At 37.2% G+C, this 26,900-nt stretch overlaps 2 protein-coding genes and 1 pseudogene across 6 annotated transcripts in view; 2 read left to right on the top strand and 1 right to left on the bottom strand.

Annotated features, from left to right (window-relative positions):
- The window catches only part of CCDC39 (coiled-coil domain containing 39), a 49,564-nt gene extending 35,869 nt beyond the window's left edge, over positions 1 to 13,695 (top strand). For 2 of the 3 annotated variants that reach the window (XM_027587487.2, XM_027587488.2), the window contains exons 14-20: positions 904 to 1,027; positions 8,300 to 8,459; positions 8,885 to 8,991; positions 9,683 to 9,823; positions 9,965 to 10,144; positions 10,270 to 10,355; positions 11,709 to 13,695. In XM_027587487.2, coding sequence (XP_027443288.2) covers positions 904 to 1,027; positions 8,300 to 8,459; positions 8,885 to 8,991; positions 9,683 to 9,823; positions 9,965 to 10,144; positions 10,270 to 10,355; positions 11,709 to 11,865 — 955 coding nt within the window. In that variant the 3' untranslated portion in view covers positions 11,866 to 13,695. The remainder of the gene's footprint in view (positions 1 to 903; positions 1,028 to 8,299; positions 8,460 to 8,884; positions 8,992 to 9,682; positions 9,824 to 9,964; positions 10,145 to 10,269; positions 10,356 to 11,708) is intronic. The other variant, XM_027587486.2, reaches the window with a different exon arrangement.
- On the top strand, positions 2,769 to 4,147 carry LOC113918738 (annotated as a pseudogene).
- Positions 13,696 to 15,302: 1,607 nt separating the features above from the next.
- Positions 15,303 to 25,616, bottom strand: TTC14 (tetratricopeptide repeat domain 14). Of its 3 annotated transcripts, none has more exons than XM_027585979.2 (12): positions 25,282 to 25,616; positions 24,702 to 24,826; positions 24,392 to 24,591; positions 23,383 to 23,467; positions 23,093 to 23,222; positions 22,450 to 22,605; positions 21,727 to 21,798; positions 21,214 to 21,333; positions 20,988 to 21,110; positions 18,441 to 18,558; positions 17,383 to 17,492; positions 15,303 to 16,557 (listed from the first exon to the last, which is right to left on the bottom strand). In XM_027585979.2, the coding sequence occupies exons 1-12, from the start codon at positions 25,440 to 25,442 to the stop codon at positions 15,648 to 15,650; spliced, it is 2,310 nt and encodes a 769-aa protein (XP_027441780.2). In that variant the 5' UTR covers positions 25,443 to 25,616; the 3' UTR covers positions 15,303 to 15,647. The 3 variants fall into 3 exon arrangements, with proteins under 3 accessions (XP_027441780.2, XP_027441782.2, XP_027441781.2); XM_027585981.2 differs by having other exon boundaries at positions 25,286 to 25,616; XM_027585980.2 differs by lacking the exon at positions 22,450 to 22,605.
- Positions 25,617 to 26,900: the final 1,284 nt, after the last annotated feature.

The raw sequence follows: 26,900 nt of genomic DNA, 5'->3' as shown, positions 1-26,900 counted from the left end.
CGCGAGCCGAAGGCAGGTGCTTAACTGACTGAGCCACCCAGGCGCCCCTGCCAGTACTTTTTTTTTTTAAAGATTTATTTATTTTTTTATTTTAGAGAGAGTTCAAGAGAGTGCACTAGTGTGGGGAGGGGCAGAGGAAGAGGTAGAGAATCTCAGGCAGACTCCCCACTGAGAGCCCCCAGGACCCTGAGATCATGATCTGAGCTGAAATCAAGAACCAGCAGCTTAACCAACTAAGTCACCCAGGCACCCTGCCAATATTTTCCTTTTTTTTCCTTTCTTTTTTTTTCTAGTAGCTACCCTAAGGCTGTGATGTAATATGGTATTGTGGTTTTAATTTGCATTAAATTATCTTTTATGAGACTGACGAGCTACCTACTGCGCTAACGAGGTACCTTGCATTAAACTATCTTTTAAATGATAGTGAATAGCCTTGGAAGCTAGAGGTGGTATCCTCTTGCTGGAGTAAAGATTGGATGTATTTGCTTAGTTCCCATTATAAGATATTTGGATTACTTAAGCTTGAGTTTCCTTAGCTGTGATGTAAACCTACGGTGTATGTAATATCCACTTGAGCTCCTCTTCACTTGCATGGGACTTTGAGAGCTCTGCAAGCAGGAGGCTCATGCTACTTGGTGTACCATGAATGACAAAGTCCTTTTTCTCAGACCTAGGAGTCTTGTGTCTTCTGCCAATTTCCATGAAACTATGGCAGCCTAACTTCTTAGCTTTCAAATAGGGTGAAACCCGAGATGCTTCCCACTAATTAGAAAATTGAAAAGTGAGAATATATTTAACCTGTTTGAATTTAGTATTAATAAAAATGTCATATAAGAACACTATAGTTCTTTAAAAATGTATGTCATTTGTGTTTTAGTGTTTTTCTTTTTCTTTCCATATTAGTGCTGAGTTTCATGAGAGGCTAAGTAAAATTGATAAGCTGAAGAATAGATATGAAATTCTTACTGTTGTAATGCTGCCTCCTGAAGGAGAAGAGGAGAAAACACAGGCCTATTATGTGATAAAGGTAATCTTAATTGATTCATAGTTGTGATAAAGTGAAGTATCTTTGCTCTTTGTTAACAACCAAATGGCTTTTTTTTTTTGCCATGCAACTTTAAATTTCATAGTGCTCTTGTAGCTACTGCACTTGATCAGGGCCATAAAACACTAGTTGTTAGGTGGAGGTACTGAAGCTATTATTATTTTTTAAAGATTTATTTATTTGAGAGAGTGTGGGCATGCGCAACATTGCCCGAGTGGGGGAAGGGGCAGAGGGCGAGGGAGAGAACCTCAGGCAGACTGTACTGAGTGCGGAGCTGACGCTGGGCTTGATCAACCTGAGGTCATGATGGGAGCTGAAACCAAGAGTCAGAGGCTTAACTGACTGAACCACCCAGGAGCCCCCTGAAGCTATACACCTCAAGTCCATGAGGTCAAAGAGAGGTCTGGACTGTTCTTTGATACTTTTTTTTTTTTTTGCTATCATTTGTGTCATGTCATTTTCCCTCATTTATTCAAGATTCATAATCTGTTTTACCCTAACACTTGCTATCACTTTGCATGTCTTTAGTATTCATGTGATAACCTGTTCAACACCTCAGGCTCAAGGCCTTACTTCACTATAGCCATCCACTCATGTGGCTACAGCCTAGATCATCACCTGGAGCTACACCACCCTGAAATCTTAATTCTCTAATTTACCAGTGCATCTCTGGTATGGTGGCTATCCAGAGGAAGAGGCCTGTTCCTTTGCCTTCATATTAGATGGGAGAGAGACAGATCGGGTGAATCTGCTCTGTTCTAATGTTTGAGATTTGTCTGCCATTTCATAGTTATCTTTACTGAGTAACCCATAAGGGGAAATGAAGAAGTGATCAGGAACTAGATGCATTTCCCTTCCTGAGTACTGCCATACTCATTTTTGCCATGTAGAAACCGAACAGGTGTGATTTCCTTTACACGGAGGTCTGGGAACTTACTCAAGACACTACAAAGGAGTGGAAATTTTAACTTTAACTCATTTTTCCTGTATCATACACTGAAGGAAATGGGAAGATCTAATTCACACCTTTAGAGGATGACCCTGTGGACAGATGTTCCCTTTCCTTTGACTTATACTTAATCTTGCAAGTTTCCTTCTGTAGCCCTTCTTTGAGTGTGCCCCTAACACATACACTGAGTGTGATATGCCTGCCACTTTGCCTCAGGAAATTCCACCTAACCTACATGAGAAATGAATCCCAGGTCTCAAACTGTTCTTGTAACTCATCAGTCTGTGGTACCTCAGGCTTTGACCTGATACTAACAAGACTTTCCTCCTCTCAGGTTTTAAAGGTTCCTGAGGGGTGAAGGGTAGGCTCTAGGCTGGTCAGTGTTGGAAGAAGGTAGATGTTATAATTCCAGTTAAGTTTTTCTTCCAACAAGGTATGTGATGTTACCTAAAAGCTCTGATGTTAGAGTTCCTTTGTCCATATCTTGGTACTATCACTGAGCAAGCAGGTGACCTTGAATAAGTTATTTAATCATTTTGGGGGCTTAGTTTCCTCACTTGCAAAATGAGAATATTATTACTTTTGTTGTGAGAAGTAAATGAAGAAGTATATGTGGCGGCAACCTTTTCTAACCGTGAGTCCTTCCTTGTCCTGGTGTTTGGATAAGACCACCTTTTTTGGCACCGAACACATCTCAAGAATTTTCTTGGCCGTCGGCTCTGAACCCCACCACGACAAACAACATCAAAAGCAGGAGGGAAACCTTGGAGGTATTTCATGCACAGGGTTTATAAGGAAGGAGATAACTGTCACTACTCGCATGACCTCTCTGACAGTCCTTATGGTGTAGTGTGCAAGTATTTTCAGCGAGGATACTGTATTTACGGAGACTGCTGCAGATATGAACATAGTAAGCCTTTGAAACAGGACGAAGTGACTGCTGCAGATCTAACTGCAAAATCATCCCTTGCTGCTTCCTCAAGTCTCTCATCAGGCATTGGACCAGTTGTTGAAATGAATACAGGCGAAGCTGAGTCAAGAAATTCAAACTTTGCAACTGTAGGAGCAGGTTCAGAAGATGGGTGAATGCCATTGAGTTTGTTCCTGGGCAGCCCTACTGTGGCCGTACTGCCCCTTCCTGCACTAGAAGCATCCCCGCAGGGCTCAGTGACCAAGGAACAATTGAAGAAAGAGCAAACGGCAGCAGAAACCAAGCAGCAGCTTTGCCCCTATGCTACGGTCAGAGAGTGCTGGTACGGGGAGAACTTTGTGTATCTCCACGGAGACTCCTGTGACATGTGTGGGCTGCAGGTCCTCCATCCGACGGATGCTGCCCAGAGATCGCAACATATAAAATCTTGCATTGAGGCCCATGAGAAGGACATGGAGTTCTCATTTGCTGTCCAGCGCAGTAAGGACATGGTGTGTGGCATATGCATGGAGGTGGTCTATGAAAAAGCCAACCCCAGTGAGCGCCGCTTTGGGATTCTCTCCAACTGCAACCACACTTACTGTCTCAAGTGTATTCGCAAGTGGAGGAGGGCTAAGCAATTTGAGAGCAAGATCATAAAGTTCTGCCCAGAATGCCGGATCACATCTAACTTTGTCATTCCAAGTGAGTGGAACTTGGTGGAGGAGAAAGAAGAGAAGCAGAAACTCATTCAGAAATACAAGGAAGCAATGAGCAACAAGGCATGCAGGTCTTTTGATGAAGGACGTGGGAGCTGCCCATTTGGAGGGAACTGTTTTTACAAGCATGCATGCCCTGATGGCAGTAGAGAGGAGCCACAGAGACAGAAAGTGGGAACATCAAGCAGATACCGGGAGCAACGAAGGAACCACTTCTGGGAGCTCATTGAGGAGAGAACAGCAATCCCTTTGACAACAAGAAGAGGAGGTTGTCACCTTTGAGCTGGGTGACATGTTGCTTATGCTTTTGGCTGCAGGTGGGGATGATGACCTGACAGACTCTGAAGATGAGTGGGACTTGTTTCATGATGAGCTGGGAGATTATTATGACTTGGATCTATAGCAGCTCGATGTGGCGGGTGAACTGGTCTGCTGAGCCCCAGACAGTAGCTGTCCCCTGTGGTGGTGTGGTAGTGCCCGAGTTTCTTTCCTAGGCAGGCCTATCAACTCCAAGTGCTGTTGTGATCCTTCTTACCCAGGGCCTGTCTCAATCCCTCACCTTTCCCCAAGGAGTGTGTTTTTTTCTGTTTAAAAAAAAAGTTACAAAAATAAATCTTAAAGCTAATTTTTTTGTAACATGAATTTAACTGTCAGCGTAGGTCTGTTGCGTCATCTGGTTTCCACCAGATTGACACCATTCTAGGGTAGCGTTGATGGACTCTCCACACTTACTTGGAGGACCCCAGGTTCAAGAACAGCATTGGCCCTGCTTTGGGGTATAAGAATAGAGGTGATGGGTGACGGATCTGCACTGTGGCACGTAGCCTGCCACAGACTTACGAGGTGGATACCCGAGGTTTCTGGTGAAATCTGCACATCTGTGTTTTTAAATCTGTTCCCTACCCCATAACCCCCACTGTGCACCTGTTCTGTGGTTTTGGTCTCTTGTTGAATTGCGCACAAGTCATACTACTGGGTAACCAGAACCAGGTGCAAACGTATTGAGATTTTTACTGTGTTTAGCACGATAGGAAAGTTGAGAAGGAACACGTATAACAGATGTAGTGGCCTAAGTGAACGGCCGAGCTGGAAGCGGACTCCCGAGGGCTGATGGACTTGATGTGTATGAGAGTGTGTGAAAAGCGTCTTGTCCCTGCATAGATGCTGTGTTCTTAGCCTTAGTGGAAAAACTGTGGTTTAGTGGTTTCAGCCTCGTATGGCACATAGACCGTAAAGGACAAAGCAGGATATTGGTAGCTGTCGGTAGAGCGGTGCTAGCTCTGTCCGTATAGAGAAATGGGCTTAGCCACAGAGGGGTCACCTGTCTGCTGGTCCCATTCATTAACACAAACCAGGGCTCGGATACACAGCTGTACTTAATGTTTTAGGGTCTCCCAGCCTCTCCAGCCCAGGCACTTTTGGACAAATGTTTGTCCTCATTTGAGGTTTTGTTGTCAGATTTTTGTTTTTGTGGGTATTTGCCTCATTCCATCCCTGAGCTTTGCAGGTAGACAGATGTGATTCAGAACTTAGTTCAAGGTGTTTCTTATAGTGGGGTCATTGGTTGGCAGGAGTAAGTCATGCTTTTCCACTAAAGGGGGGGCGGGGGTGGTAATCCACGAGACGAGCTAAAGTTAAGTTGTTAGAAGAAGATTGGAAACTTTAGCTTTGAGTTTTTTCGCTCTAGTTCCTAAAAGAACTTGGAAATGCTCATTTGTCCATGTACTGCTTTGATTCATTCCTTGGATCCCACCCATTCTTTCACTCTAAGAAAAAACAAATAATTGTTGCAGAGGTCTCTGTATTTTGCAGCTGCCCTTTTGTAAGAAGCACTTTTCCCAAATAAAACAAAAAGCCCCCCCCCCAAAAGAAATATATGTAAAACCCTTAAGTGTCTGGAACAAAATGAGCCCTCAGTAAATGTACAAAATGAGCCCTCAGTAAATTGCTGTCATTATTGTTATTGCTGTGATGATGATGATGACGATGATGATGTATCCACTTCTCAGGAAAACAGGCAAATTTTATGAGGAAAAGAGTGTGTGTTCTGTTCACGGTGAAGTTGCTGGATAAATGTCAGCATAAGGGATATGTAAGATGAATCAAGGCGATCAGTTACCTTCCCAATTTCCTAATGCCACTCTTCACTTTCCATCCTTTCTAGGGTCCGCAGCTTGCCACATTATTCCATTTTTCATTATGCAGCATATTTAAATGTTTTACTCTTAACACTTCACATGTGCCAGATGTGTAAAAATGAAACTTTTTATTTGTAGCTAGATTCAATGTGTCTTATGTGGTCTTTATAAGGTTACAGTCCAGTTCTGACCACAATTTAGTGAAACTGTTAGAAAATGAAATTACTAGAAAATGCTTTAAAATGTTGACAGAAAGGTATAAATAAAAATCTGTTTCTAATATAAGCTTTCTAATCTAGGATAAAAGGTATACATTCTATAATGTCTGATTTAGAACCAGATAGGGTCATAAAAGTTTTTAGTGTAAGGTACATATGGAATTAGATCAAGAAATATATATAAATGTACAAAGTCAGCCCCTTTGTTTGACAAATACTGAACTCGGAGAAGGAAAATGAATTATTTAATGTTACCTCATTCGTAGGATATCCACAATTAAAATCTAGCTGTTTTGATTCATTCTAGGTCTCTTCCACTATAGTATTTTTTGAATGAAAAGGTTGCCAATTCTAGACTCAACTTGACTGGAATTAGATTATAATTTAAGAATTTTTTTTTTTTGCTAAGTGTATTCTTATGTACCATTTACTATAAAAATGTGTTAACATATTTTGAAGAATAAATACCAGTGAAAATGTTAAGAGATAAAGAATTACCAATAAAACTTCAAATGGCCACATTCTGGTTTAAATACATGCCACACCTAGGGATTGAATAAATTAACAAATTAAATTATTTAATTTTGATTAAAAATGGGTTTTGGCACTTTTAAATATGTATTCATATTATCACTGTCAACATTTAATTGGAGAAGTTCTTTGGAACTTTTTGGATACAACTGTAGAGAGCCTAGCCCAGTGACAGAGTTAAGCTGGAAAAAGTCATTGAGTATGCCTACTACTGAGACTTTTTGGTTTTCAGCAATTTATAGACTGCATTTTTTTCCAGCCACATTTATCAGTTATCTTTCTCTAATTAAAAAAAATTTTTTTTTAAAGATTTTATTTATTTATTTGACAGAGACAGCAAGAGAGGGAACACAAGCAGGGGGAGTGGGAGAGGGAGAAGCAAGCTTCCCACCGAGCAGGGAGCCCGACATGGGGCTCGATCCCAGGACCCTGGGATCATGACCTGAGCCGAAGGCAGCCACTTAACCGACTGAGCCACTCAGGCGCCCCTAAAAATTTTTTTTAAACATGGCAAAATACACATAAAATTGGCCATTTTAACAGTTTTTAAGTGTGCAGTTCTGTGGCGTTAAGTACATCCCCACTGTTGTGCAACCAACACCAACATCCATCTCCAGAACTTTTTCATCTTCCAAAACTGAAACTGTCTACCCGTTAAACACTGAGTCCCCATTTTTCCCTCTCCTCAGCCCCGGGCAACCACCGTGCTATCCTCCGTCTGTGAATTTGACTATTATAGGCATCTCATTTAAGTGGAATCATGCAGTGTTTCTCCTTTTAAAAATACAGAGTGCTTCACAAATTTGCATGTTATTCTTGTGCAGGCACCAAACTATTTTTTTCTATTTGTTCTGATTTTAGTATGTGCTACCGAAGTGAGTATTCTAATTTTAATATTACTTAACTGTTCAAAAACATTGAAATACTAGTTCTAATAGCAATATAACTGGGTTGGAAATAATATGCATTTGTTTTCCTAGGTTTGCTTACCTCCTTTATTCTTAAGACTTAAAATGAGAAAGTGTTCCTAAGCCTCTTTCAGGCCAGAAACATGTATTCTTCTTATGGGATAGATCTAGTTTGAAGCCACCTTCTAGTTAACCCTCTCTCTTTCCAGTAAAGTGTAGACCTGCTTAGCTTTCTGGTAATTTTTATTGGAAAGTTTTAATGTAAACTTTGGTTAATTACTACACTTCCATCAGTTTGTATCCTATGTACTATATTTTGAAGGTCTTGGGGCTTTAGTCTTCTTTTCTAAATCAAGTGCAAGAAATAAATGCTTAATGCTGCGTGTAGGCCCCAAGGTAAATTGGTATTGTTGTGAGTATACTATTTCCTGCCCTGGAAACAGAAATTTTCTCCTGATACTTTTGTGCAGTCACTTTTTTTTTTTAAAGAAGTTAAATTTTTTTTAATTTTTTTATCATGTTATGTTAATCACCATACATTGCATCATTAGTTTTTGATGTAGTGTTCCATGATTCATTGTTTGCGTATAATACCCAGTGCTCCATTCAATACGTGCCCTCTTTAATACCCATCACCAGGCTAACCCATCCCCCCACCCCCCTCCCCTCTAGAACCCTCAGTTTGTTTCTCGGAGTCCATAGTCTCTCATGGTTCGTCTCCCCCTCTGATTCCCCCCTTTCATTTTTCCTTTCCTGCTATCTTTTTTTTTTTTACATATAATGTATTATTTGTTTCAGAGGTACAGGTCTGTGATTCATCAGTCTTACATAATTCACAGCACTCACCATATGTGCAGTCACTTCTATTCTGTATTTCATAGGCTGCTCAAGAAAAAGAAGAACTTCAAAGGGAAGGTGACAGTTTGGATGCTAAGATCAACAAAGCTGAAAAAGAAATCTATGCTCTAGAAAACACCTTGCAAGTGCTGAGAAGTTGCAACAACAATTATAAACAATCTTTTAAAAAAGTGACTCCATCCAGTATGTAGGAGTTATTAAAAATTTTTTATGAATATATGCAATTAAAGCTGTACTTACTTTTAAAGCGAAACATTGTGAGACTTGGAAAACAAAAATGTACCATGTTTGATTGAGTCAGAAAATCATCTCCCCGCCCCCTTTAAAATAAGGACTAAGTTGTTATTTCCATTATTAGTTCTAGCAGTATTGCATATCACTTCTCTGGGAATTAATTTCAAATGAGAAGAAAATAGCAGCACACTGGTTGCTCTATGTTGACAAAACAAGAATGGCTACCACATTACATGGTTATACTGTTTTTCAACAAGCAGATACAAGGAATTTAACTTTCTGTTAACAAAAAATGTTAGAAGTTTAATATATGTAAGACTTGAAGCTTGCTTTCTACATAGCATGTTAAAAATTTAATAATTCTCTAATTTTAGGTGATGAGTATGAACAAAAAATTCAACTAGAAGAACAAAAAAGAGCTATTGATGAAAAATACAGATACAAACAAAGACAAATCAGGGAACTACAGGAAGATATCCAGGTAAATTATACAGGCTTTAGTAATAAGCCCTTAGTAAAAGTTAACTATCATTATTATTATGTCTACTGTCTTGTTATCTTGTAGAAAGAAGATAATTTTTTAAAGTAGTCTCATTTAATTAAAATGAGAAAAAAAAACAAGTGACCAAAGTATTAAATAAATTAGTTAAAATCATAGTACTAAACACAGGATGGACTGATAATGACTTGTTAATTAGGTGATGAATCATAGCCAGCTAATTACATCTACCCACTTTTATTTAATGAACTTTTATTTCATTTAATTCTTTAAAGATCACCTTAAAGATTGCTCCTTAAAATCTGAAAGATAAAAATAATCTAGTAGAAAGTAGTTACTAAACCACATCACTGAAAGAGAAAACAATGTGCTTGGTAAGCAAGCTCGATATAAAATTTTTTTTTTTTGCTAATGTTTGAAGGAACCAATGGTATGAATTTTTGAAAATTGCATGCTTTTAATAGCCACTGTTTGACTTATTTTTCCCCCAAGTACCATAAAAATACTTTCCAGTGGAATTATATACAAAACTTAATCCAGGAACTGTTATACTTATCTACCAATATAATGTATGTTATATACAAAAATAAATGAATTAAATACTTGAAAAAATGGCAAGTTGTAAGTTCTTGATTCTAACCAGTTAAGTATGTTAATGCTTTATTTTCTGCAGAGCATGGAAAATACTTTAGAAGTTATAGAACATTTAACAAATAATGTCAAAGAAAAATTATCAGAGAAGCAGGCTTATTCATCTCAACTAAATAGAGAAACTGAGGAGCAGAAGCCAAAATTAGAGAGAGTAATTAAACAGGTACTGCTGTCTTTTTAAAAACTGACCTGTCATATTTATATATTTTCGAGTTCCAAATGGTAATTCCAAATCCTTCATCCATAATACTAAGTTCTGGGAAATAGTTTTAAATAATAACTGACTACTCTTGACCAACAACAGTGTGCAAAGCTCACCAAGGAAATCCGACTTTTGAAAGACACAAAAGATGAAACACTAGAAGAACAAGATATCAAACTTCGTGAAGTGAAACATTTCCACAAGATCATTGATGAAATGCTAGTTGATGTCACAGAAGAAAATGCTGAGATCCGTATTATCCTTCAAACATACTTTCAACAGGTAATAACAGTACCTTCTAGCTAAAATATTTTTTAAACACAAATTTATGGCATTTATCATAAAGTCTAATTCAAAATATTCTAATATGTAGTGGTACTAATGATCGCTATTGAATATTCTTCCAGAATGGTTTAGAACTACCTACAGCTGGTACAAAAGGCAGTCGCCAGAGTTCTAGATCTGCTTCACAGACTTCACTGGTATCAACAAGGTAAGTGGAAGTAAAAATCATCTCAACTACTCTCTGTCCTATGCAAATACCGCTACAGCCACTGGATCTGCCAGTGCTCTCCTTATCCTCCTTACCCACCTTTCTATGTTAGTGTTATGTATGCAGGTAACAGCCAGCAGAGCAAGACTCTTTCCCTCTGATTTGTCTGATGTCAGTTTCTATGAGGACAGGAGTGTTTTGTGACTTCCAGCTTTCCGTAGGATAAAGCAGGGTGAAATTTTGGAGGTTACGTCTTGCATGGTTAACACTGAGTATGGGGAGTTTTTTTTTTTTTTTTAAAGATTTTATTTATTTGAGAGAGAGAGAGGGAGTATGAGCAGGGTGAGGAGCAGAGGGAGGACCAGCAGACTCCCCGCTGAGCAGGGAGCCCGATGCGGGGCTCAGGGCTCAATCCCGGGACTCCAGGATCATGACCTGAGCGGACGGCAGCTGCTTAACTGACTGAGCCACCCAGGCGCCTCTGGGGAGAATTTTTTAAACCATAAAAAGGCAACTTAGATGTACAGACATATGATTTTTATGATTAAAACCACATTATGAAGTTTTAAGTAGAATTTTATTTCATTTTTGCTGCTTTATTTTGCTAAAAAGGAAATTATTCTTTACTTCTGCACTTCAGTTTTATCTGGAATTCTATCAGGTAGATTGATGTTTAATCAACACTCTGTGCTTTGCTGACAAAATCAAAATTATTAATGATCTTAATTTTAAAATTCCCAATCTCCTATGTTCAATAGCCATTTATTTTTCATTTTCCACAGATAGCTTTCAGAAAATAAAAGGGACATCCTAAAAGATAGTGTTTAAGTAGAACAAATCTGTTTCTACATAAACATGGTAAGGAGTAACCTGAACATCACTGTATTTCGATATTTTTAAGTCTTAGCATTTCAGAATTGTATAGCTAGTTATGCTTTTCAAATGACCCCACTTTATCCTGTCAATAGGCCTCATTTTCTTCTCTTTAGCTTAGATTACATAACTATTACTGTAGTCACTCTGGCCAGCACCCAAATTACCATGGCACTTTATGCTTAATGATTTTTGCAAAACCTTTTCAATGTTTAATGATTCCACTTCTAAATTGATTATAGTTGAAAATATTTTTCTCATATAGAAACATATTTTTGAACTAGTTTGAAACTCTGTTCATTACCTTTTTTTTTTGAACGCATTTTTTGACATGAATGGTTATGCTTTTACTAGTATATACTTTCTGATCTCTTTTAATTCCTTGTGGGATTATGGTATCTTTTGCCATTAGCAAGGGGTTCTTTACTAATAAGGATTTTGAATTCAATTTAAAATAGTGCTGGTTTTCTTTTCCTGTAGGTCATCCAGAAGTTCCACAACTACTGCCTCTCAGACTTCAATTAAAGTATTAGAGCTGAACTTCCCAGCCTCCTCTTCAGGGACTGGCAATATTTCTAGGCCACCAAGTGCGACCAGTAGCTCCAGTAATGGTAAAAACAAAAAGGGCTGCAAATAAACATTTTAATCTCTTTTGTATAAGTTGTAAACACGAAAACAAAAATCCTACTTTTAAGATAGTGAATTCCACCCTATGCTTTTGGGTGCTGTGTAGTTATATGAGAGAGGCCCACTGAAATCGTGTTAGAAATATGCAATAATTAGACGAAAGTTTACCCTGTGGAAAATGTGAAAACTGAGTTAAAAAGTCAAGCAATTTAGGTTCAGATAAGCCAAAGAAATGCTTAATTTTCTTAGCTTTTGCCATACTGTTTTCTTCACAGAGAAGGAAAGCAGTAATAGCAGATTCTTTAACAAGGCTACATGTTTTATAAGCATAGAGAAAATGATGTTTTTCACTGTTATTTTGATATTTGTTAAACTAGAAAATGGTTTGCTTCAGTATTTCACGCTAGCCATGAAACTACTTCAATTCTAATTTAACACAATCTTTCAGGAAATTTCTGAAGATTCACTGTCCTTTGAATATAATACTAAAATTCTCATTTACCCTAGAAAATCCTAAAATTAGGTTTGCTTTAGTTAAAGAAACATGTTTCTTGGACTTCTGGGGGAGAAGTCTCTTAGTTTCTTTTGAAGAAGAAACTTCTATTTTTAACCGAAAAATAGCATTTATTCCCTCCCCCCAAAAAAACAATTAATAGGAAAGAGCACTGCGTATTAAGAAAAATGCAGCTGAAATTTCTAATTACTCAACTCTGATCTTGAAAGAAGTCGAACACATTAAACATTTTGTTTTCAAGAATAACGATGTACTTTCAAGACTTTTCTCCCCCCAAGACCTTCTTGATGTAGTAGACAAAGAGCTAGGTATGATTTGATTTGCAATAGGAATCCCATAAATTCATGGTAGAAATGGACCACCTGATTTAGAGTGTTATTCCGTTTAATACCTTATTGTAGAACATGAACCCAGTATTTCCAACTCTTGGAATAGAGTGTGGAGTATGATTATGTTATAAAACTGGCTTTTAAATACTTAGCTATATATACTTAGAAACTATATACTTAACTGAATATTTCTCCTTCAAACCTTGAATTTGTCACAACTGTTGTCATTGTTTAGAAGTGTCATTTACAGTTCCTTCTGAAAGGTAGTAGTGGCAGTAAACCTGTTTTTCCTGATTATTATTGTTTTTAGAAATAGCCAGCAAATGGTATAGCCAAGTCCAATGAATAATTTTTTTGTAAAACAAGGTTCTAAATGCATGAGATTTAGATCTAAAAACTGATTAATTTTATGCTCACTTTGTGTGTTCACCGCAAAGTGCATTTGTGTGCATTACTTTGTAAATTACTTGGAACTTGCAATTCAGTATTAAACATTGTTCTGTGGAGGCAGGGATTGTCTTACTGGCTCTATGACCTTAGGGAAAGTTGCTTCTCTATGCTTTTTTCCTTATTTGTAATACTGAGACAGTAAGAGTTACTTACACCACAAGTTTACTGAAATAATCAAATATATGAAAGGCCCTGACTTAGGAACTGCACAATAACTTCTACCTATTATTGAGTCACCACCCAAAGGCTAGCACAATATTTGTGGAATGGTTAGGTTCTAGGCCAGTATACAAGTCTGTATTTAACTCTATTAAATAAACAGTTCCAACACTATGTGTATAATAATGCTATATGGTGACACAGGGATCACAAACCCATTATCTCCAAATGTGGAGAGTTATCTTAAACATCCACCTATTGTGTTAGAAAGTTATTTATGAGGGCGCCTGGGTGGCTCAGTTGGTTAAGCGACTGCCTTCGGCTCAGGTCATGATCCTGGAGTCCCAGGATCGAGTCCCACATCGGGCTCCCTGCTCAGCAGGGAGTCTGCTTCTCCCTCTGATCTTCCTTTCTCTCATGCTCTCTACCATTCTCTCTCTCTCTCTCAATAAATAAATAAAAATCTTTAAAAAAAAAAAAGTTATTTATGGAAGTCAAGACACAGTCTGGGTATGTACAAAGTATAGACATAATGATAAGGGAAAAAAACTGCTAATTACTAACAATTCTTGGTAAGCCAGTCCCCAATATTCTTTTGCTGTGACGGATTTCCTGAACACATCCTTAGAAACTGGCTTGTAGACTCTGCTTAAATTTAGTATGTTCCGGGAAAGAAACTGGGGAAGATGGAATTCATAAATTCAGGCAAGCCTATATAAGGTACTATCCTAATTTTCTTGTACCTGAATGTAACATTAAGCCACAAAGACACCTTGGAAAATTACAGTGCTGGTTGATAGTGATGCTCAGAGATTTTTTAGTAAATAAAATGGTGTACGTAAAATACTGAAGATGTACTAGCAATTCCTAAAGATCAAAGACCATGTCGAGATACTTTTCACTTTTTACAAAAACCACTGTGTAGGACTATGTAGGGATGATACAGGAGCTATTAATACACAGAAAGAACCTGGGACTCTTTTAAGATGAGTTTCTTGGTACAAAGATGAATGACCTGAGTGACCTTCCTACTGCTATTACGCATGGTTTTTGACCAGTTTCTCTGTTCCACTGTAAAACAAACTTTAGCTTTTTCACTAGGCTCCCAATGCTAAAGTCTGAAGGCCACAAACAGGACATACCCAATTAGAATGATTTAGACAGACGTAGCATTAAAGGCCTGTTGTCACAGTGTCTAGAACCTGAAATTGGAAAGATTCTAAAGACCGTTCTAAATCAACAACCATGACTACCATCTCTATCTTCAAATCTCTGTTTTCAAATTTGGAAGGATTTTTTATGATCTAAGTCACTTCTTCAACTCCAATTGCTGGAATTTATTGAGTAAAACCAGGCTTTGGTGGCCTTGTCATTTATTCAGACCCTAAGAAAGGGAGGTATCAAGGGAAGTGCCAGGAGAGAGGTATCAAGAGGAAATGCAGGCCAGCTCTAGGCAAATTAAAACATGCCCAGTGCCTTCCCAACTGGACATATGCAATACTAGGACAGTTTCCCAATTTTCTTTCCCTTAGGGGAAAACCAGATTTAGAGTGTGTTTCTCTTGCCACTGCTGTTTTTGCTAAAAGGATTCTTTTTATTCTGATCTATTCTTGCCTGGTATATAGTCTCTAAGGGTCTTGCCAATATTTAAGGTTAAGAAATTTCTTAGGGCTATACTGCTAACAATAGGTTTAAGAAAAAAAAATAAGCAAAATGGGCCCCTATTTTCAACTTTCATGGCTTTATTCCTAAGGTATTGTTAAGCTGGCACACAAACCATTTTTAATTAAATCAAACTTGAGAGGTCAATTAGGCAAGACAGATCATCTGTATATAATCTTAGAAGTTATACAAAAAATGTGATATTTAAATAAATGATCAATATAAAACGGTACTTAAGGAACAATCAAATACTATGTATCTCTTTCAAAAGCTGAGGGAAAAGACAGAATTTAACAGAAAAGACAATGAAATAATTTTTGAACAGTCCAAGTGTTCAATGAACAAATTTAATTTTCTCTCAAGCAGCAGGATAAGGTGGACCCGAGGAATTCTCATACACTATAATACCATGAGGAAGCAAAACTTCTGAGAATTATCTTTAGGTGAAGTTTAAATCATCACAGTAATACCATACAGAAACATACACATGAAAAGCCTAAAAAATCAAGCTGTGAGAACCACAACTGAAACAAATATACTTTGAGAATAGCTAAAAAGCATCTGCTTTCTGCAATCTCTACAAATAAAATAGCTTTAGGAGTAGAGATTCTTCTGGACTAGAAGACCCAAAACTTTCATGTAAGCCTTTTGTGTAATGGCACTGAATCCCCTGGCATATTATTTTTTTGGCTTATTTCCTTTTTCTTTCTCAAATGCAGCTATCTGATTAAATATATTGAGTAAATTCTGAGGTAAATTTTTTTTAACTCCACTTTCTGACTGCTCTTTGCTATTCAGGCCATCTGCTTCTGGAACCTCTGTTTTAATATCCTCTTCATAATTATCCTCTATTTCATATTCTCCTTGATTTTTATTTAACGGGTATCTTTGCTCATGTCTACTAAAATCACGTGACCCTGAACAAGTGTATTTTTTGTATTTTTCAACTGACTTACATGAGTAGTCTGAGCTTGCTGGTGAAGTGGAATGCCTCACGGAACCTGGCTCCCACCTTCTATAGTGCTCCTTTCTTCCCTCTGTATCTTTTTCAAATCTTCTATAACTGTAAGTTTTCACTTTGTCCTCTGAATTCCTATAAAAGGAATCTGAGGAATCTCTTCTACTGGAAGAATGTTTTTCTGATTTATATGGTTTTTCTGTTTTGCTACTACTTGCCTGAGTATAAAAATCTCTTGGATCTTCAGACCTACCTCCAAAATCATCCGGAATTTCAACTGAAGATGAAGAGAGAGGGCATCTATCTTTCTCTTTTACCTGTTTCTTTTGATATGGTAACCTGTCCTGCTTTTCCAGTAGTTTTTCCACTTCTTGTTTTTGGTTAAGAAAAGATGCTAAAGTATTGGCTGGAACTGGGAAGCACTCATCTTTCCTATTCTGATCTATCTGACTTGAGGAGGCCTTAGCTAAATGCTTTTTGGAACTTCGAGAAGACTCTGAACGGTTCCTCTTATGTTTCTTATGCCTTTTGTGACCGGAAGAGGAAGAGGAGGATGATGAAGAATCAGATTCATCAGCAGAAGAAACACTTGAAGAGGAAGAAGTTGATTTTCTTCTTTTCTTCTTTAGCCTAAAAAATATCGTTAACCCATCAAATATGTTAAGTACAAAAATGTTTCTTGATTATCCATAAATAAAGATTCTAGTCCTATTTTGTTCTCTTTAAAGGTTTCATAAAAGCTGTGGCTTTAGATAAGCAATTACTATAATAACATCGGTTACTACAATATCCAATTTTACTACCAGGCATGACTTTTGGGGAAAAAATACTGTGTAGACAATTGTCATTGAAAGCGAATCCATTATTTCTGAAGACACAGTCACATCTCGAACACTGTCTAAAAAATTTAAGTCCATCTGAATACATAAAGGAGAGAAATGAAGTTTTGTATCTGGTTACCTCTAATATAGAGTTTCTCTACCTCAGCACTATTGACATTCTCACCTGAATAATTCTTTGTTGGTTAGGAAGGGTGATGATGGGGGTGGGGGTATCACCGTAGGATGTTTAGCAGCATCCCTGACCTCTACCCACTACATGTTAGTACCACTCCACCAGTTATGACGACCAGAAATGTCCCTGGGGGGACAAAGCCACCCCCAGGTGAGAACCACTGCTCTAGTTCTAAAACATTTCTCCCTAAAATACAGATAATTAAAACAATTTATTATATATTTTAATTTTAAGATTTTTCTTTTTTTTTTTTGCAGAACTCTACCTTTAGAATCCACTTAATTTCTTTTACAGAAAAATGTGTGGTACACATACTTACAAACTATCACTGATTATGATTCAATAGTTTTTTGTTTTTTTACTTACTTTAACCTCCATATGGCACTTTGGTTCAACTCAGTAGTTGCTTTAAGTTAAAAAATACTGAATATTATAGTTTACCTTTTCTCCTCTTTTAAGAGCTTACGCAACTTTTCTGCACTTGTTTCTATTTTCTTTGTTTTCTGCTTTTCTTCCTTTTCAGCTTGTTTTTCTCTTAATTCCAAAGATTTCTTTTAGAACCCAGATATCGGAAAAAACCACACGTTAAAAACAGCAGAATATATAAAACCCAGTTTTCAAAAGACCACCCCCCCCACCAGAAACCAAATGGGGTACACCCAAATCACCATATATCCAGCATTAAGTATTTTTAACATGTAAAAAATTAACCATACAAGTGTTTGGCATTAATCATTGGAATAGCCAGAACAGCATTGAGGACCATATTGCAGTTGGTATTCCATGAAAAAAGGGGAAGCCATTGCATTGGTACCCATGACCCAGAGTGCAAGAAAGGGAAAAAATAAAATACATAATAAAATACATGAAAAATTATTTTTAAAAAAATTGAATAATTTAGACAGGACACAAATTTTATAAATAAAATTCAAATAAATTCCATTAAGGTGAATTGAGGGAGGAATCACCATGTTCAAATACAAACCATTTAAAAAATAGCACAGCCCAGTTGGACGCATGATTACATAAGAAATCATTTTCCAGTTTGAGGATGGGGATGAGCAGCACCAGATGTCACAGACACAGCAGCAATGGTCCAATTCAGAAGAAAATGCATGAGAAAACATCATCATCAGTATTACAGGAAAAGGCAATTTAAAATTATTTCTCAAAGAGGTTTTTATAATTAGCTCAATTACAGCAACAGCACTGAATTTGTAACCACCAGGAAAGCTCACTATAAGGACAGTTCTCAAAACCACATACCACATGTAGGCAGGAGGAATTTTCTCATAGGGCTATTTTTACTTTTGAGTACTAACAAAAAAGAAAAGGCACTATGAAGTAATGTCAAACCCAATTTGGAAAAGTTGTATCTAAAAAGACACTTTTCATAATGCCTTGACTAAGTAATCTAGAAGAGTATTCCCTATAAGAAAATTAAGTTTTGGCATCAATTTCAACTATCACTAAATTTCTAAGAGGAAATAAAGAATCACCTGCATATATTTATGAAGCTTCTGCAAAGCATCCTCTGCATCTTTAAAAGTCTCATCCAAAGCCAAAGCTTTCTTGTAGTAACTTTCAGCATTTAAAAACTTTTCTTCTTCTTCTAACCTAAATTTGAAACAGAGATTAGCTTTTCATAAAAACAAAAATTCTCAAATATGCATATAGGTCAGAAGCTTATATGAGAGAACTTATTAGAGAAAAACCATGTTTGGTAACATTTTTCTAATTGAGTAGTACCTAAATCATGTGCTTTTTACTGCTATTTCTTTGGTAAAAAGACCACATAAAACAAAAAATCTAAACTCATAGATACAGAGAACAGATTGGTGGTTGTGCGGGGTTGGGAGGGCACTGGCGAAATGGGTGAAGGTGGTCAAAATTACAATGTTCCCGTTAAAAGATAGACAAGTCCTGGGGATGTAATGTACAGCATGGTGACTATAGTCAGTAATACTGTATTACATATTTGAATATTGCTCAGAGAGTAGATCTTAAAAGTTCTCACAAGAAAAAAAAATTGTAACTATGTGTGATGGTAGATGTTAACCAAATGTTGTGGTAATTATTTTGCAATATATACATCCGACAAATCATTATGTTGTACATCTGAATCTAATATAATGTTATATGTCAATTATATCTCAATTTAAAAAAAGTAGGAATTCATTACTGGTAACTAAAGCCATATTGTATGTCCAGCATTGGGATTTTAGTATGACACATGAAAACATGATTAGCCAAGGTTTTCTCTAAATTTATTATAATCTTGGGCACCTGGGTGGCTCAGTCGGTTAAGCATCTGCCTTCAGCTCAGGTCATGATCCCAGGGGTCCTGAGATGGAGTCCCACATCGAGTCTCATGTTGGGCTCCCTGCTCAGTGGGGAGTCTGCTTCTCCCTCTCCCTCTGCCTCTTCCCCATGCTAGTGCGTGCGCTCTCTCTCAAATAAAATTTTTAAAAATAAATAAATTTACTATAATCTTGAGCTTTAGCACAGAATTACATAGGTTGGCTTTTCCTAGTAATTTATGAAGAATTTTCCTTTCTGCAGAAAAATTTTCCCAGAGAATTCACTGATGAAGTTGGAAATACCAACACATATATGTGTATCACAGCTAGCTGGTACAAAGAATTATTAGATGAAACTCCTGTCTATGCTATGAAAAATCAGAATTAGAAAGTTTGTATACAGAGCAGAAAAGGATTTGTAAAATATTTTGTTTTTTGAAAGTAGAAAAAAGTAAAAAAAAAAAAGTGACCCCCCCCAAAAACCCAACCCCACAAAAACCCAATGGCTTCAATGGGATCACTTTTGTACCAGACTGAATATGGGCAGAAGGGGACCAGCTGCAGGCTATTAATACAAACATTTCAGGCTTGGATAACATGTAGATCATGTTGCCATCCACTCAGCCAGAAGACACCAATTTGTGGGTAGTAAGACAGCCATATTTTATTAACTATTTACCTAATGAAAAAGTAAAAAGTTGCTCCAGTCACTTGGGTCTAAACAGAAGTTTTTTTTTTTTCTTAAAAAAGATTTTATTTGACAGAGACACACAGTGAAAGAGGGGACACAAGCAGAGGGAGTAGGAGAGGGAGAAGCAGGCTTCCTGCCGAGCAGGGAGCCCAACGTGGGACTCGATGTGGGACTTGATCCCAGGACCCTGGGATCATGACCTGAGCCGAAGGCAGATGCTTAACGACTGAGCCACCCAGGCGCCCCTAAACAGAAGTTCTTGAGTTAAAAACAAATACTGCAAAACTCCTTAATTTGGAATTCTGGAATGATCATACAAATCGGAGTAATTAGGCAAATTCATGAAACAAAAATGATAATTCTATTTAAAAAATTAGATGCAAAAGGATGCTATTGTTATAAATTTTTTAATTATTAAAGCAGGTTGTTACTAAAATTATTTATATTGGAATATTATTTTTCACAATGTTTAATGAATTAGACTACCCTGTTAATCATTAAATATTTATGATACAACAACTAAGCCAGGTATTATGACAGCGTATCAGGACAATAATATAAATTGCAGGGTTTGTTCTTAATGATTTGCTCTTCCATTTAATCTGAATTTGTGGATTTTATTGCACAGAGCAAACAGCAAACATTCACAGCAAACATAACAGCAAAATATTCACAATTAACTGTACAACTCTCAATTCAAATTTCTGGCATTATACCACTAGAATGATGAAATGAGTTAGAAATCAAATTCCTATTAAAACAAAAACTTATTGTATATGTCCAGGAAAAGCTTACTTAATATATGTTCAGAACAATAAACTTAAGACACTAAAATATCTCCAACCTCCAATCATAAAGAACCTCAGTAATAAAGAAAAAAAGACTAAAAATCTTAAAAAGGACTATATTTAAAAAACATTTTCAAACAAAATTGAAACTAAGGGTGTTTTGAATTGAGTTAAAGATGCTATTTCCTTATGTTGAGTTCAAGATTTTATTTATAGTTGGTTGAACATTAGATCTCTACTTAATTTTAAACAAAATCTGATACTTACTGCCCTCCTCTTTCTACAAGTGTCTGGCAGAGGTATTTTCTTGCATTCCTATGAGTTGGACAGTTTTCCAATGCAAGCTCAAAATCTTCTATTGCTTTGTTCAGACTTCCTTTTGTTGCATATCTAGACATAGGAAATACATTAGAAGAATTTATCTTGTGAGCTATTCATAAATCTTGTACACATTTACTTTATCAATATTCCTTAAAAGCCATGATTCACTTACAATGCTCCACGAGCTACCAAAGCTTCCACATTTTGTTTGTCTATTTCCAAAGCCTTATTGTATTCATTCATAGCATCTACATGGCGTCCAACCTTAAAATAATCAACTCCAATCTTCACACTAAAAAGACATTTGCAAAGCATCACACATATTTCTCAGCATATCCAAACATAATGTTAGCATGGATAAATTTTTAAAACAAATCTACTGTGGTTAATATTTAGTCTTCAATACTCTCAATATACCTAGGAAGTATCCTGCCTTTGGATAATTTCATAACAAGTGTTTATGAAATTGATATATCAATATACTAATTCCTTTTGAAAAACATGGAAAATGTTGGTTAAAACAAGTCTGCTAAGTTTGCAACATAATACCATTTACACCTATAAAAAAGCTAATGTCAAAAAGGCATTTTAATTCATTTATAAACAAATTTGGTCTTAATAATGATTTAAAAATGCCTGCCTTATCCTAACCTTTAATGCAACTGCTGAAAGACAGTTTTCATACCATTTTAAAGCCCAAGATGCAGACTGTTTCTTTCTTAATGCAGAAGCGAAATCATCTTCAGAGAAGTTTTTGCTATTAAAAAAAAAAAAAAAATCAAACTATATATTTTACTCTGACATAAAAATTCAACACTGAAAAAGTTCAATCTTAGGCGAGAAATTTATATTCCTTCCACAAAAGAGTATTTTTTTTTCAAATTTTTATTTGAATTCTAGTTAGTTAACGTACTGTGGAATACTGGTTTCAGGAGCAGAATTGAGTGATTTCATAACTTCCATATAATACACAGTGCTCAACACAAGTGCCCTCCTTAACACCCATCACTCATTTAGCTCATCCCCCACCAACCTCCCCTCCATCAACCCTCAGTTTTTCTTTATTGTTAAGAGTCCCTTACAGTTTGCTTCCCTCTCTTACAAAAGAATATTCTTAAACTCTCAGAAATGACTATTGTTTTTTATATATTATATATAAAAAATATATATTTTATATATTGTATTATATTCTTTTTAACATAAAATTCTTATAAACTTTCTGCATCTTTCTCAACACATGTAATCACAACAGACTCCATTCCAGAAGGAAATGGGATCGCCTAGTTCATTCACTCTTTCGCATATTGCTGCCACCAGGCTTAGAATAGTCAAATATGTCTCTCAGTTATATAGCTTTTGAGCTCAGCACCATTTACCTTACCGCTTAATAACAACTAATTTACTATACCTTTGTAGGCCTCTCATTAAAGATGGTGGATTAGATTCATCTATTCCTAGTTTTCCTAGAAGGAATTCAACTACTCCTGGATTAACAAATCCCAAGGAACTCTGCATGATATTTTCATAGGATTCCAAAGAATTGCTATTTAGTTCAACACTTCTCCTTAAAAAACAAAAAACAACAAAACACACACAACAAAAATATAAAAAATGACTAACCTAATTAGCATGTCCCATTTCTATTAAAGAAATACTCATATTTTTATACACGAAGGTGTGGAGATATTATTTTGGTTTCTTTTACTTAAGGGTTATAAAAATAAAATGAGCATATTTTGAAATAAGAGAATTTTTTACTTTGTCAGAAGTTAGACACAATTTGTTTTTTTCTTTTTTAAAGATTTTATTTAATTTATTTGAGAGAGAGAGACAGTGAGAGAGAGAACACAAGCAGGGGGAATGGAAGAGGGAGCAGGCTTCCTGCTGAGCAGGGAGCCAGACGCGGGGCTCGATCCCAGGACCCTGGGATCATGACCTGAACCAAAGGCAGACGCGTAACGACTGAGCCACCCAGGCGCCCCACAATTTGCTATTTTTAAATCAAGAAACTGTTTTGCAATTAACTTCTTTAAGTAATGTAGACAGATTACCTGTAGTATAAAGGAAGCTCTTCAGAACTAATTACACCTAGTTTAATACCAGATAGATGTGGTGGAAGAGATGAGCTATATAGAGACACTGCAAGCTTTTCATGGTATCTGTCAATATCTTTGATTCCAGCTTAAAAAAATAAGGAAACTAAGCTGATTAACAAGAAAACACAAACATAAAAATACATAAATCTTTCCAAACACTACTCTCATTAGACAGATTTTCAAAATTAATATGAACAAAAATCTGACAACTGTTACTTTTTTATAAATATGATGAAATTGATCACCTCGAATAATGTCACCAGTTTGGTAATATGATAAAGGATCCCCGTGATTACTGTGAGAAGGCACATCTCTTAACGGACAAAGAGCCTGCAATGAGAAGTATTTTAAAACGTCAGACATTCCGTTCTTTGGTGAGAAGTATCTTTTATCCTAGTTGTTCAGTATAATCAGCTAACAGTTGACAAAAACGTTAAAAAAACAACTAGCGCTCTAAAGTCTAAATTCAAATAAGGATTTTAATTATAAGCAACTCCTGTGCCCACAGTAAAACAAGTTTTCTGTTCATTTCAAAAACTAGAATCTCATGAAATTTGCATTTAGTTTCAGGAATCAAATATAAGTATGGGTTATGAAACAAGAAGATATTTTATGCTTGTTAAAAACAAAGCCAGAAAGTATGAGAATTCCAATGAAAACTAAATGCGAATTCTCCAAAGTTTATGTCTGTTATCCAATCTATCCTGCTTTTTCTTCCTCCATCATCTGCCTTGACAGATAGCAAATATCAAACCTTTTAAATTGACACACTATTTCAAATTCAAGACAATTCATCTTAGGCAAAGTATCTTATAATGTACATGTACAAATCATTTAAATTTAACTACTGTAAATATAAAAAGAAATTTGTTTCCAAATTATCCACATGCAAGTATCTAACTCCAAATACTAAATAAGTAAGAACACGTTCAGCTAGAAGAAATAAGCCTGGAATACCAATCAATCTCACCGAATCCACTGTTATCTCTGAGCATTTAAAGGACTCTATCCCTGCAGTCCAAAGGGACCAAATAAACCCCCAAAAAACCAGAAATAGAGGAGGAAACTAAATAACTAGATCACCGTTAATAATTTTTTAAAAAGAAAACGTACTTTTTCTCCAATGAATATTTATTTCTCAAAACTATGTCAGCGGGGTACACCCAAACACAACTGGATGCAAAGACATAATTCCTGCATTGAGAGGACTCTTACCAAAAATAGAAGCAATCAAATAACTGAAAAGTAACTTACTGTGATTTCTAAGTGAGATATATCTCTTATGATGCCACTGCCTAAACAAATCAACACCATGAAAAACCCAAATTCCCTAATGGAACTAATTCTTCCAATCACTATATCACCACGCTCAATATCTCGGAAAAAGAGCTCTCTCCGGTCCATACTAGGTATCTCCATGAACTGTTCTAAAGGTGGCATGATTGCATAACCATCTGAAAAGAAAAAAATTAGCAAAATTACTAACAAGAGCATCGTACTTTCCTTCATCTCAGGTGCAGTGAAATACCCCAAACCGCAATCAAAATATTTTAATAAAACTAACCTTCACTGTCTTCATTGACTTCAGAAGTTGCAGGTGCATCTGATTTCCAGGAAAGTGCAAAAAGCAAATCCGCTTTTTTGGAAATGAATTTTTGTATTTCAATGTTGTCAACTCTCTTCTCTTTTCTTAAAAGGAAACAAAATTTATGAATACTGGTTTATGGGCAAAACTTTTCAGTACGTCCAAGCTTATGCTCATGGTTTTCATCGCCCAATCGGGTCCATTCTAAGCTCCGGGCAGTACATCCTCCGAGAAAAAGTTTTAATCAGGGATTCCCTCATTCGCCAGCCTGTAGGTGGAGGGCGAGGAAAGTTAAAAAGTAACTCCCGAAGCTCCAGATAACGAAGCCTAAGGGATTTTGGCTAGGCTGTATCAAAGAAAAAGTTCAGCCCACATCCCCCGCTTTCGCTCACACCCGGAGCGCGGACCCTCCTCCTACCAGCCCCCCCACCAGCGCCGCAATCCTCACGTGCTCGCGGCCACGGCTCTGCTCCTTCCCGAATCAGCCAGCCGGCGGCGGTAATGGGGCCCCGACCTGCGTCCCCTCCCCCGTCTCGCAGCGGCACCGCCGTCCCATTACCTGCCCTGTAACTGCTGCTGGGGCGGCGGGCCCCGGGCAGGCTCGGCCGCCGACCCTAGGAGGCTCCGGAAGTGTGGATTGTCCTGCTGTTCGCTCCGGAGCAGGGAGAGCAATGACGGCCCATGGTAGTTCAGTGACTGCCGCAGAAGGTCCCGGTCCATGGCTAGAGATTGCTGGACCCAACGACAGGTGGGCTGCTAGCCCCGCCGTTCCGTACCCACTACTTCATCCTGGTGGTCCCGGAGACTGCGGAACGAGCCTGGAAGCCGCCGGAAGCACACATCACAGAACACTTACACAGTCGTTTCCCGGAAGTGTTCCGGGACTGCCCCAAGCGGCGACTGGGAGGAGCTGCGCGGAGGAGCTCCGCCTCGGTCTCGCGAAATGGAGCGAGACTACGGAAGCCGGAAGCACTGGGCTAAGCATTGCTGCCTACCGCTCTGAGGTAGTGATGTGTGAGAAGGTTGTTTTTTAAAAATTTCTTTGATGTTATTATTACGTTGAGATGGCCCGGGCTCAAATCTAGGCTAAATAAAAATTCACCCACCTATTTACTGAGGCGCTTCTAAGTGCCAGTGCCAGGGCGAGAACCCCAAACGGGTTACAAAGATTCTTCCTTCAGAGTACTCGCTTGGAAAAGTCACAATCTGCGTCTCAGACATAACCACATAAAAATGACTGCTCTGGGAGATTTCTTGGTAGTCTAAGGCCAGAAGAAAGGAAGAATACTAACATTAAGCACCGGAATTGTGTTCTCCATCCATACTCTGTCACTGTAATGATTTTTAGAGTTAGCTTAAAATCAGAATGGCTTTAATGTCTAGACATATGCATATATGCATTCTTTTTTTTATTTCTTTCTTTAAGTGGCTTCTAAAAACTTAGTGCCCATAAGATTTACAGTGTAGTGTTGTGTACATTAAAGTCAATATACTGTATGTATGGATAATTCAAGTGACTTACAAAGGTAATTGTGATTTAGGCCTTTTTTCCCCTTAGTTATGACTTGAGAACGTAAATGCTTTAACTCATTATACTCTTACTTTAGAGATTGAGGAAACAGGCCCGAGAGTCTCAATAAATTGCTCAATATCACCCACCTGGTAAAAGGTTAGAGTGAGGGTTACAACCTTGGTCTTAAGAAATCTTCACAGATACAATTGCTGGAAAGAGTATATTTATCATCCAGAAGGCCTAATTTCCTCTGATTCTGAGATAATATGACTTTGTTTTATTTCACTATATTAAAATCCATACCATTTAAATATGCGGAGTTTAGTACAGTCCTCTTGAACAAAAATAAATGGTAGCGGTTATTCTGCCTCCTCTCCAGCTGTGTGTTTTTGCTGTCTCATCACCTGGATAGAAGACCCTGTCCAGAATACAATGTATGCCTCTACACTGTTTTTGAAAAATCCAGACAAATGGTTTACTGAGACTTGAGAAGATGCAACAAAGAAGGATGCAAGTTTAAGAGACAATACATTTCAAGCCACTGAGAGCACATAAGGAAAGTTTACTCAATGGTCAGCCTGATTTGTGTTAAGCTACAGCTCTAGAGAATGGCTGATGTTAGGAAAGAGAGTGCTGTCACTGAAAGCCAACCACCAAAATGAACT

Source organism: Zalophus californianus, chromosome 1, assembly GCF_009762305.2.
Source record: "Zalophus californianus isolate mZalCal1 chromosome 1, mZalCal1.pri.v2, whole genome shotgun sequence".
Taxonomy (NCBI): domain Eukaryota; kingdom Metazoa; phylum Chordata; class Mammalia; order Carnivora; family Otariidae; genus Zalophus; species Zalophus californianus.
The sequence above is the reverse complement of the archived record's forward strand: the minus strand, read 5'-3'. Positions and strand labels throughout refer to the sequence as shown.

Bases quoted from the DNA above. Each gene is read 5' to 3' on its own strand.
- TTC14 (XM_027585979.2), bottom strand. From the start codon at position 25,442: ATGGACCGGGACCTTCTGCGGCAGTCACTGAACTACCATGGGCCGTCA. The intron at 23,223-23,382 runs GTGATCAATTTC...TATTTTTTTAAG, and splicing joins AACTGGTGACATTATTCGAG to CTGGAATCAAAGATATTGAC. The intron at 21,334-21,726 runs GTATGAAAACTG...ATGTCTTTTTAG, and splicing joins GCATCTTGGGCTTTAAAATG to TGTGAAGATTGGAGTTGATT.